Here is a 13,485-nt window from a genome sequence, read left to right as displayed (position 1 = left end):
ATTAATGGTGAGAAGAAGAAATGCTAAAACGTGGTAGGTTGTAGATGGATTATAACTCATTCCTGATATACAACCAAGTTTTTAGATAAAGAATAATGTGGTTTATGTTCATCTACTCATGACAGGTTCTCATAAAATCACTTGATATTTTCTCTTGAAAGTTAACTCACCAAATAGAAGCATTTTATAAAATATTACCAGACTCTTAGTGGTTGAAACCTGCCCACTTCCTGAGAAGTACTGAGATGACATACAATAAAACATGTATGAATGGTATGTGGCTTTGGCCATCCTAGAAAGGGAATCAAGTTGATCTTATACAGGAGCTAAATTCAATATCCAATCCCATGTTCTGACATCTAAAAATAAGAACACTTAATACTAAAAGGTTTTCACTGAAGTCATCAAAACTAAAAATTTTAAGTATTTCCCGTATAAGTCTTAGATTTTTCTAGATTATTCAATTTTAACTTCTGGTACACGAACACCACTTTCTGAGAAAAAAATATTAATGTCCTTTTTCACCCTCTCCCCAAACAAAAGAAAACTAAAAGGCTTTGTACAGAAGAAAACTTTCCTTCAAAACACCTGCTTTACAATGACGAATTAAATACTAGGTAGAAGACCAATGAATGTGGAATAAATAATAAAGGAACCACATGAAGTGCTTAGATGATGAAGGAAATAATCAATGCTACGAACAACATATTTTCAATCTCATTAAAGGCAAATCATGATAATCATCCTCAAAAAAGTTCTCATAGTTAAGTGTCCAGAAGTACTCGGCTTCAAAAACATACACACATTCTTTTGTTACACCACAGAGGTAGTTATTCTCTTGATTAGAAAAAGGGAACACCTTGAGGCAAAGATAACTTAGTCTACTCTCTTTTTATATTATGTAACTAATAGCTGACTCATTAAACCTTATGATTAATAATATCTATTTTTTACTCTTATAATTAGTATATTCACTTAATTTTTGAAATTAAACATCTATCCAAACTAAGTCTACTAAACTGATTGCTTCCACTATGAGTACATATAGAAATGCCAATACGACTGGGAAAAGAATAAAGTAAAACATCTGTGTTACTGTTGTCACTGTTATTCATTCCCAAGTGTTCAAAGCCTGGGGAACTTTCTAGAAATGCAAAGAAGAAAATATGCAAGTTGCAATGCTAAACTGTGCATTCCACATTATTGTATGAACACACTTATTTCTCTTTTTAAAAGGGTAACATTTATTTTCTTACGGTAGACATTCATAGTCCAACTACATTTCAGTATTGTCTAAATGTCATTCTACGGATTACAATCCATTAGCCAGTGTGAGAAATACATTATAGAAAGAAATTTAATAAATACTCAAAATCATCATTATTAAATTTATGTGAAACGGAGAATACCTCCAGAAAATTACCTGACAAGCAATCTGTACGAGGTAGACCAGCTCCTTAGATTCACAGCCATTTTTTGTTACTTCGTTCTGTTCTTCTGATAGTGAGAGCTGTATCATAGAAGAAGGAAGGGCAGGAGAGAGGGAGAGACAGTCACAGTTAACGAACAAGAATTAACTAAGTGTTAAAAAATAACTGAAGCAGGCCCTCATATCAACTTAACATAAGTCATGTCTTATATTAGAACTCTATTGCTTAAGGCATATAAATGAAGAATTCATGATCTCAAAAAACTACATTCCTATGAACTGTCTTTGTAACTTATACCTAACTCAGCACAAATGCACAGCAGCAATAAATCAAGCACCTTTATTCAAGAGCGAGTGTTCAACTCCTTAATTTACCTATGTGAAAGGAAGCCCTAAGCAGGCACTGAGAGACAGCCTAACACAGTGGGGTCTGATAGGGCTCAGGCTCTATTACAAACTCTATCACAGAGATTGCAAACTGGCTAAGCAGAGGCCATGCTTATCACACAGACATGTTTTATTTCACGCTTATCTTGGAGTCTGCACAATGGTTTTATGATTTTACTTTTATTTGAGCCAGTGGTCAAAATTTAGAAGTTTAGGGGTTTCATATAAAAATACAAATTTCTGCCTTCTATTAAAAAATTGGAAAATCTGGAATTCTGAGCCCATATTCTCACATGCACAACAACTGACTGGACCTGAGAAATGACTCAGTTTTAAATGAGGCATGCACTCTCCCAAAGATTGCCACAGACAGTCCCTATTCCTTTTATATTTTTTTTGCCAGCATCAACGCTGAATGTTAACTGTTACCCAGTCATGCTGCTTGCTTTATTTTTCTATAGTCTACTTGCCTCACTCATTCATATTACAAACATGTAGGAGAGATAGGCAACCTGAAGTTCAAAAGTGTCATCAACTGGCTTTGCAATCTTCAGCTACATACTCAATCTGTCATGAGAAAATGTGGGTGGTGATAATAATAATGATAATACTTACTCTCAGTTTGGTAAGTATGTAATGAGACAATGTATGTCAAGTGTTCTCCAAGGTACCTGGCACTCAGTAAGTACTTACTAATGTTATCTACCATCATAGCGGGAAACTCCGGTGGCACAGGGGTTAAGTGCTACAGCTGCTAACCAAAGGGTCGGCAGTTTGAATCCGCCAGGTGCTCCTTGGAAATTCTATAGGGCAGTTCTACTCTGTCCTATAGGGTCACTATGAGTCGGAATCACCTTGGCGGCACTGGGTTTGGTTTTTTGGTTTGGTTTGCCATCATAGTTAATATTATGAGAAACATAAGGCTGATGAAGACATATTCTCTATTTATGAAAGCAATATCACTAGCAGTATTTTTCAAAACCTCTAATAGAATCAGTTCACAAGATAATAATCATTCCCACCCTAACAACCAAATGGAGCCAAAGTAACTACAAAATCGTAATTTTTTAAAAGGTTCATCAAGAGGTAAGGGTGCAAGGAAACCTAAGGGAACGAAGTTGCAGAAACTGACAGGATGTTCACAAGGGAGCACAGACGGACCTACGTATGTGCTCGGATTCCTGGCAGAGGATGAAGAACCTGCCTTAGAAAGGGGAAGGAGAAACCAGTCAAACCGTGAATGATTCCACGTGAACTAGAGTGAAAAACTAAAATCTTAAGGCACACCTGTCACAGAGAGTCTATACTCACCCATCAACTATTCTCACAGGTGCTCACCAAGTGTACAGGAGTAGTACACCAAAGGCTAGGGGAAGAAAAGGAGAACTGAGAAAGATGATCTCCCAAGTGCAAGGTGGCTGACCTTTGTAGATGGGGAGCAGGGCAGGAGAGCTGAGAGAGAGTAGAAGAACTGAGAAATCTGAGGCACTCAGAACATTCAACAATTGAAGGCAAAAGACAGCATGGGAAAGCTGAGAGAAGCCCCACTGAGGCATGTCAGGCCTTCACAGAGTATAAAGTGGCTGCCTTCCAAGGTCCGGGGTAAGGCAGAAGGGAGAAGAGCTCTCCTAAAATGCAGAAGCCTGGAAAAAAGACTGAAAAGCAAAAAAGGAGTAGCCACCAGACTATAAAGCAGAAAGGGTAAGAATTCTCCCTTAGTTTGGAAAACTGGTGGCTCAATGGTAAAGCACAAAGAGATCTTTATAATCTCATCAATCTTCAGATTTCCTGGCTGAAAGAAAAGTCCTGGCCTCACCGTCAAGATATCTAAAGGTAGTGAGGAACTGAACCAATCTAAAGCTGACACAAAGCCCAGACCACAGGTCAGCTTAATTCAGCTTCCCAACCTTGCAGACTAGAAAAATAAGGATGTGAGCCCTTTCTTGGAGATAAATATTATCACAAAGGTAGTCTCTCTACTATCTTTTATATAACATATCTGACACACACACACAAAGAAGGGAAAAAAATGCAATCCACGGTCAACAGAAGGAGACAAGAAATTTTTTTAAAAAAAGAATATAAAATAAGTACAAGATTAATTCTGAAGGTTTCTTTGAAAAGGTAAACCATATGCATTAACAGATGGAGAATTTTGGCAGAGATGGAAACTATAAAAAAAATTCAAAATGGAATGCTAGAAATAAAAAATGTGACATCAGATATTAATAGCAAACTGGACACAGTAAATGAAAGAATCAGTAAACTTGAAAACAGGTCAATAAAAAGTATCCGAATGGAAATACAAAGAGAAAAAAAAGGCTTTTAAAAAAAGCAGTACATTTGAGATCTCTAGGACAATATCAAGTATTCAACCACAAGAATAACTGCAGTTCCAGAAAGAGATTAGAGAAAGAATGAATGGGGCAGAAGAAATATTTCATGAGATATCAGATGAGAACTTTTCAAAACCAATGAAAGATATCAAACCACAAATTCAACAAACTCAGTAAATCCCACATAGGATAAATAACAAAGAATCACTACTGTCGTTGTTTTTAGGTGACCTCAAGTCACATAGCGACCCTATGTACAACAGAACGAAACACTGCCCAGTTCTGCATCATCCTCACAATGGTTGCTATGCTTCAGCCCATTGTTGCAGCCACTTGTGTTAATCCACTTTGCTGAGGATCTTCCCCTTTTTTGCTGATCCTCTACTTTACCAAGCTACTAGGCAAATCATAAACAAACTGCTGAACACCAAAGATGAAGAGAAAAATCTTCAAAGTAGGAATAGAAAAATGACACGTTACATACATGGGAACAAAAATACAAATGACAGCTGATTTCTCATCAAAACAACAGGACAGAAGACAATGAAAAAACATCTTTTTAGTGCTAAAAGAAAAGATTCTCAATTCAACATGCAGTGAAAATAGCCTTTAGAAATAAGAGCAACATAAAAATATTTTCCAATAAGAAAAGCTGGGAGAATTTGTCTCCAACAGATCAGACCTACAAGAAATGTTAAAATAAGCTGAAATGGCAACAGATAAAGCACTAACCCTATAAGACAGAAGAGTGTATAAGAAAGGGTAAATATCTGGGTAACTATGTAAGGCCAGGAAACACTGGTGGCAGAATGGTTAAGAGCTTTGGCTGCTAACCAAAAGGTTGGCTTGTTTCCAAAGGAGCCTTAACCCAAACAGCTTGTTTCTGCAGTTTGCTCCCAAGGAGTCTTAAACAAAACCTGTAAGCCACCAGGCAATATAATGGCACTAGGTAGATGACTAGTCAACAAAGCTCTGTAAATCAATCATTATTAAGGTCCCACTTTGTCATCCCACCTTTGGCAATAATGTAGCTTTATTTCCTTCTGTAACAATAATGGAAACCCTGGTGGCATAGTGGTTAAGTGCTACGGCTGCTAACCAAAAGGTTGGCGGTTCGAATCCACCAGGCACTCCTTGGAAACTCTGTGGGGCAGTTCTACTCTTTCCCATAGGGTCGCTCTGAGTCGGAATCGACTCGTCAGCAAAGGGTTTGGTTTTTTTGGTTTATATAAGACCATTAGAAATATATACGATAAACTAATTGACAGATAAGTAGATAACTAGAAATAAAACAGACAAAATTTGTGGTGTCAAAAGTCAGAAAGTAGTTGTGGTGTGAGAAGAGAATTCACTGAAAAGAGAGTAAGGGGAAATTTTGGGGTGCTGGAAATAGCATCTACATTGTTTTGGAAGAAGAAACCAGTCAGACGTTGAATGATGCCACGTGGACTAGAGTGAAAAACGAACATGCCAAGGCACATGTCTCACAAAGTCTACACCTACCCATCAACTATTCCCACAGGTGTTTGCCAAGTGCACAGGGGCAGTACAAATGGTCAAAACTTACTAAACTGAACACAAGAATCATGCATTTTTTGTTTTATCTTCTATTGTGGTAAAAATATATATAAAACATTGGTCATTTCAGCATTTTTACATGTGCAATTCAGTGACATTAATTACGCTTATCAGGCTATGCCACTGTCACAACTACCCATTTCCACATACGTTAATTACGCTCATCAGGCTATGCCACTGTCACCGCTACCCGTTTCCACATACGTTAATTACGCTCATCAGGCTGTGCCACCGTCACCGCTACCCGTTTCCACATACGTTAATTACGCTCATCAGGCTGTGCCACCGTCACCGCTACCCGTTTCCACATACGTTAATTACGCTCATCAGGCTGTGCCACCGTCACCGCTACCCGTTTCCACATACGTTAATTACGCTCATCAGGCTGTGCCACCGTCACCACTACCCGTTTCCACATACGTTAATTACGCTCATCAGGCTATGCCACCGTCACCGCTGCCCGTTTCCACATACGTTAATTACGCTCATCAGGCTATGCCACCATCACCGCTACCCGTTTCCACATACGTTAATTACGCTCATCAGGCTATGCCACCGTCACTGTTGCCCGCTTCCACATACATTAATTACGCTCATCAGGCTATGCCACCATCACTGCTACCCGTTTCCACATACATTAATTACGCTTATGGGGCTATGCCACCATCACCACTATCCATTTCCACATACTTCCACCATCCTTAACAGAACCTCAGTGCCTCCTAACTCCTCCTTTCTCCCTCCTGCCTGCCCCGTTAACCATTAATTAACTTGGTCTAAGAATTGTACATTTTATTTTATATAAATTATAATTCAATAAATAATATTAGCAACATTTTCAAAACTGTAAAAACAGAATTTGCTGAATAACCTCAATAATGTTATACTTCAATTAAGAAGTCTCAGAGGATTGCGAATATGTCACTTTAAAAAAATTATTTCAGTATGCTTAAATAATAAAGATTGATTCTACCATGATGTTCTTCTATCATAAAGATCTTATGCAAATAAAGTAAGTACAACTAGAGCAACGTTTGTGTCTAGAGTATAAAGCCATAGATATAAAACTGATAAGGGTGTTTAAGTTAGATGGCCTTCTAAACCATATGAGTATCAAATGAACCCATAAAAGAGTTATATCTATAAAAGCAAAGAAATGCTTACACGTTAATGCTCATTTAATTTTTGTAAATGCTGATCTATAAAGTGCTACATTACTACTTTATTGTTTATCACTGGTAATTAACATTTTTAACTTTTAAATTTTATGTTTGGAATGTATCTGGTTTTTTGTTATTTCTAAATTTAACACTTTCTCTTCTTCCTTATGACCAATCTGACTAGGTATTTTCCTACCTCGTGTTTTAGATGTATTCTGAGCCTTACTACATGCAGTCCCTAGTTTTCATCAAGATGTCCTCCTGAATCAGGACCAGAGACTCATGGGACATCTCGGTCAACTGGCATAATACCATTGGAAATGTTACATGCTCCATCCTAGTTTGGAGAGCAGTGTCTGGGGTCTTAAAAGCTTGCGAGTGGGCAAGACTACTGCCCTGAGATATTCTTCAAACCTTAAACCAATACTAACCCCTGAGGTGATCTTGTAGCTAAATAACAGATTGGCTCAAAAAATAATGACTAGCACCTGTAAGTACTATGCTCCTTTAAAGAATCACCTATATGAAACTAAATTGTCAACAATTACTTTAAAGCAAAGATGAGAATGTAAGGGGTTAGGGAAACTAAATTAATGGAAATGGAGCAACCAGAACAGAAATAATGAAAATGTTCATGCATTGTGAAAAATGTAACCAATATCACTGCACGACTTGTGTAGAAATTGTTGAAGGGGAACCTAAACTCCTGTGTAAATCTTCATCACCCAATAAAATATTATTTTTAAAAAAGAATAAAATAAAAATCACCTCTAATCATGCTTTCTCAAAACTCCAAATACTGTTAATATTTTGATGTAAGCTCTTCCAGAATCTTTCCAACCGTACGTTTTTAAAATAAAAATAAAATCATACTCTTTTTTTTGTAAATTATTTTTTCAGTCAGTATTTCATGAACATCTTTCCATGCTAATTAATACAGATCTTTCTTACTTTTCAAAATAAATTGATAACATTCAGTTCTACCACTCGTCTGTCAGTTTATTGTACTGTGGTGGCTTGGGTGTTGCTGTGACGCTGGAAGCCATGCCACCAGTATTTCCAATCCCAGCAGGGTCACTAACCCATGGTGGACAGGTTTCAGCAGAGCTTCCACACTAAGACAGACTAGGAAGGAGGACCTGATGGCCTACTTTGGACATGTTATCATGTACTATGGACATGTTATCAGGAGGGACAAGTTCCTGGAGAAGTAAAGCAGAGGGTCAACAAAACAGAAGAAGTCCCTCAATGAGACAGACTGACACCATGGCTACAACAATAGACTCAAACAGCAATGACTGTAAGGATGGCACAGGACCAGGCATTGTTTCATTTTGTTGTCTGATATGCATCAGAATCAACTCAACAGCACCTAACAACAACATTGAACTAAAAAAAAAAAAGATGTCCTCTTGAAAACCACATTATGAAATGGAATGCCTTCAAGGAAAATATCTTTTGCCAATAGACAGAATGTTATTTTTAACTAGGGTTTATATTCGTGACTGAGAATTCAAAAGTAAATTAATTCATGGATAACAAAACTTTAACGAGATCTTAAAGATCTTCTAGACCAGTGTTAGTTTATAAATTAAAAAATTGAGGCAGTGAAAAGTTTATCCTTTAGAGTTAGAAAAGCTTGGGTTTCATGCTTAACCTTAGAAAATTACTGTAAGCTTTAATTTCCTTGTCTAATAATTAGAGTATTAATATGTTTCTCTTATGAGTATTAAGATTAGTGAAAGGCTTCTACCACTGTGCTTGGTACACAGAAAAGAGATCAACACATCTTAGTTACCTGACTTATGGTTTCTGGTCCAAGATGTACAGAAAGAGCTTGGAAGTCATCACTCTCATGCTCACAAAAAGAAAAGCTGAAAAACTTAAACTTAAGAACTCTACTTAGATCCACTAGAGAAATGAAATCACACCAAACCACCAAAACTGGAGCTATAACAAGATACAGAAAATTACTGCTTACCGAGAGGAGAAACTGCCGGATCTACCATTAGATAAATAAATAAATAAATAAATAAGATAGGAATGCTTAAATGGTAATTGACTATTTGCTGGAAACTGACCATAGACTAGTTTGAGAGATTAAAACCTCCTAGAAGCCCAGCTTTAGGGGAGGTCCCCCACACTTTCTTGTTTTATCTCCAGGAGCCCCACCAGGTTCTCACTGTGAAGATAGGAGAAAAATATTCTAGTGCTTCCAGTTTAGGGGGTGGGTGTGTTATCATGTTGAAATATGCCTAGAGCTCTCCTCCCTCTATTGTCCTTAAGGATGGCCTCACCTCAAGAGAAATTACTTTGCCAGGGCCTAACTGATGTGGGTTTTTCCAAAGTCTAGCCGATGTGGGGGAAGGGAAATACCACACTCCAGTTCCCTCTAGACTTCGATGTGGGAAGAGAAATACCCAACACCAGCCCCCTCTAGCCTTCAACGTGGGGGAAGGGAAAAATACAACTCCCATATGCTCTAGCCTTCCTGGAAAAAAAAAAATAATAACACTGAAAATCACCTGTGAAGATGAGATCACAGAGGCCCAGGCTCACCAAAAGACTAAGACCTAATCATAAAATCATTGAACACTTCCATACCCCTAACATCTCACCATCACATCAATAGCATTCCTGGATAAATAGGGAATTGCAGCTGAAGAGAATGGCAAGGATCAAATCCTACTTAAGGAATCTCTAGGGAAACTCGAAGAGAACAGGGGAGATAAAAACAAAGGAAAAGTTAGCCTTTGCCACCTACAGGTACAGCAAACAGTAAACTCAGTCTAATTCCTAGGATGAGAACCACAAAATCTCACACCACCAAATGATTCCCCTCAGTTCCTTTTACCTGGTTAAGCATTCCAGGTTTCAACAAAGAATTACAAGACATGCTAAAAGGAAAAACAAAACAAAAAAACCAAACAGTCTGACGACACAGGGCAAGAATAAGAGCTAGACTCAGATATGGCAATATTTTGAAATCGTCAGACTGGAAATTTAAAATAACTATATTTAATATACTAATGGCTCTAATGGAAATAAAAGACAACGTGCAGGAACAGTCGTAAAATATACGCAGAGAGATGGAAACTCTAAGAATCAAAAGTAAATTTCAAAAGATTAACAACAACAACAACATTACTCACCATTCCACCCAAATAATAACCAAAGGAGGGCTGGGGTAGAAATAATAATACCATACAAAACAGACTTTAATTCAAAATTTACTTTACAAGAGACAAAGAGGGACATTATATAATAACAGGATAAATTCATCAATAAGATATAACAATAATATACACATCTAACAACATAACTTCAAAATATACGAAAAAATATTAATGGTATCAAAGAGAGAAGTAGATAGCTCTACAATAATGGATGATGAACTCAATATACTACTTTCAATAATGAATAGAGAGGCGGGGCCAAGATGGCAGAGTATTCAGATGCTTCCTGTGGTCCCTCTTTCAACAACGACCTGAAAAAACAAGTGAATTGATTATATATGACAATTTAGGGCCCCCGAACATGAAAGGCAAAGTTGAGGAACCGGACTTAGTGGCAGGGGGAGGGAGAGACAGTTCAGAAACAGCGAGGAGTTGCCAGACCTGGCCAGTGCGAACCAGCACCACGCAGGCTGGATTGGCTGTGCATGGTAAAACAAGCAGCGGCGCTCAGGATACGTTTTCCATGTCAGGAGAGTCTGACAGCAAAGAGTCTACACACACTTCCAGAACCAGTGAAAAGTGGCACACAATCGGCAAAAGATAAGTACATGCGTCTAATGTACCGTGCAGATCAAAAACCACCCCTTTGGGAAAAACTTCTCTCCCGTTCACCTAACCCCTTCCCGCTCTGCACTCGGTTCCAAGCCGGCTTCAGAAATTGCCACATCCCTGGGCCAGAAGCAGCACCCCTCAAATGTCCTGATCCGTTCTCCCAGCCTTGCAGAGGTAAAAAATTAACAAACAGAGAAAAATAATCTGCCAGCTCCCCTAAACCAGGAACTCAGGGCAGAAACAGTTCTTCTGCCTAGGCGCAGGCATAAGGGGTCCACAGATTTTTAATGCCTTTCACCCCTGCATAGACCTGTATGGGCCCATTTCAACAGCATAGGCCCTCATTAGCACAGTAGAACAGGGTATATACCGGAAGCCTAACATTGACTGTATCACCTATATGGCAGAGAGGTAGGTTTATGACACTTGACACCACTTTGCCTATTAAGCAGCGTCCTCACCTACCCACATCAGGGGCCTGAGGACTGGTGGCTCCACACATGCCACCTAGCCACCCACAACAGGGGTCCAAGAATAAATGGTGCCTCCCAGTCCTTATAGCCGAAAGCATTGGGTGCCCACAGTCCAGCTACAAAACCCACCCACCTACGTGCTATAGGTAACAGGGACATACTTTCCTCACAGACACTCAGGGGTGGCTGTCAGCCCCATGCCTTTCTCAGTGCATGATCCATTACTGTAGCCAAATTCCTGTGCCTACACCAATCACCCCTGCCTATCTAGGACTGTAGGTGAGACTGTGCACCATACATTTGGTGACCAACAACCTAGACACTTGAGCTGAATCCATACAAGAAAAGTAAACAGACTCTTGGGCTCACATACCCAGGAACAGATCTACCTACCAGGAAACAGGACGTAAGAGCTTCAAAAGTACCAATGATCAAACTAGCTCATATGAGCACCTACTTGGACATATCAAAACAAAATAAAACAAGAAGCTAGGACATGGTAAGCAAACATACAGTAAATAAGTATAATAACTTACTGATGGCTTGGAGACAAGAGTCAATATCAAATAACATAAAGAGCCAGACCACGATGGCTTCCGCAAGCTCCCAAAACAAAGAATCAAGAAATCGACCAAATAAAGAGAATTTCCTGGAATTACTGGAGGTAGAATACAAAAGATTGATATGCAGAACCTCTTCAAGAGACCAGCAAGGAGAACAAGCCAAGAAAAAGAGACAAAGCAAAAGAGGAACTTAAGAAGATTATATAAGAGCATAATGACAAATTTAACAGTATGCAAGAATCCATACAGAGACAGCAAAGAGAAATCCAGAAGATAAAAAATAAAATTTCAGAATTAGACAACTATTTTCAGAAGTAGACAACTCAACAGAAAGTCACAGGAGTAGAACTGAGTCAATGGAAGTCAGAACTAGTCAGACTGATGATAAAGCACTTGACACCAATTTATTTGAAGATAAATCAGATAAAATAATTTAAAAAAAAAGAAGAAATCTTAAGAATTATGTGGAACTCTATCAACAGGAATAACCTATTAGTGACTTGAGTACTAGAACTAGGGGGGAAGCGGGGGGGAGGGATGATAACAAAAAGAAAAAAATACAGAGAATTTTTGAAGATTTGTTGGGAGAAAACCTCCCTGATACCATGAAACATGAGAAGATATTTATTCAAGATGCTCATCAAACCCCACACAAGGTGGATCCAAAAAGAGTCACCAAGATATAATCAAACTTGCCAAAACCAAAGATAGAGAATTTATAAAGAGCAGCTAGGGATAAATGAAAAGTTATCTACGTAGAAGAGTCAATACGGCTAAGCTCTGACTACTCTACGTCATAGACATACACAGAACACTCCATCCAATAGCAGACAAGGATACTTTCTTTCCCAATGCACATGGAACATTCTCCAGAATATACCATGTCTTAGGCCATAAAGCAGCCTTAACAGAATCCAAAGCATCGAAATATTACAAAGCATCTTTTCTGACCAAAAAGCCATAAAAGTAGAAATCAATAACGGAAAAAGCAAGGGGAAAAAAAAAATCAAATACATGGAAACTGAACATACCTAGCTCAAAAACTATCAGGTTATAGAAGAAATTAAGGATGGAATAAACAAATCCACAGAATCAAATGAGATTGAAAACACATCCTACCAGAACGTTTGCGACACAACAAAGGCAGTGCTCAGAGGTCAATTTATAGCAATAAATAGACACATCCAAAAAGAAGAAAGGGTCAAAATCAAAGCATTAACTCTACAACTCAGAACAAACAGAGAGCAGCAAAAGAAGTACTCGGGTAGCAGAAGAAACCAAATAATAATTAGAGCAGAATTAAATGAAATAGACAATAGGAAAACCATTGAAGGAGTTAAGAAGACCAAAAGCTAGTTCTCTGAAAAGACCAACAAAATCGAAAAGCCATCGGCCAAACTGACAAAAGAAAACAGGAGAGGAAGCAAAAAACCCAAATAAGAAACAAGACGGGCAACATCACAACAGACTCAACCAAATTTAAAAGAATCATAAGAGTACCATAAAAAACTATGCTCTAACAAATTTGAAAACCTAGAGGAAATGGACAAATTTCTAGAAACACACTACTTACCTAACAGGAACAGAGGTATAACAACTAAATAAACCTATAACAAAAGAAGAGACTGAAAAGGTAATTTAAAAAACTCCCAACAGAAAAAATCCCTGGCCCTGACAGTTTCACTGGAGAACTATACCAAATTTCCAGAGAAGAGTTAACACCACTACTAGTAAAGGTATTTCACAGCAGAGAAAAGGACAGGATAACTCC

General features: G+C 38.2%; 1 protein-coding gene across 3 annotated transcripts in view; it reads right to left on the bottom strand.

The window, feature by feature from the left end:
- Positions 1-13,485, bottom strand: part of ARHGAP32 (Rho GTPase activating protein 32) — a 416,313-nt gene that overhangs the window by 141,077 nt on the left and 261,751 nt on the right. For all 3 annotated transcript variants that reach the window (XM_010597126.3, XM_064268864.1, XM_023557053.2), the window contains one exon: positions 1,424-1,510. In XM_010597126.3, the coding sequence (XP_010595428.2) occupies positions 1,424-1,510 (87 nt within the window). The remainder of the gene's footprint in view (positions 1-1,423; positions 1,511-13,485) is intronic.

Source organism: Loxodonta africana, chromosome 15 (genome assembly GCF_030014295.1).
Source record: "Loxodonta africana isolate mLoxAfr1 chromosome 15, mLoxAfr1.hap2, whole genome shotgun sequence".
NCBI classification, from domain to species: Eukaryota; Metazoa; Chordata; class Mammalia; order Proboscidea; family Elephantidae; genus Loxodonta; species Loxodonta africana.
The sequence above is the reverse complement of the archived record's forward strand: the minus strand, read 5'-3'. Positions and strand labels throughout refer to the sequence as shown.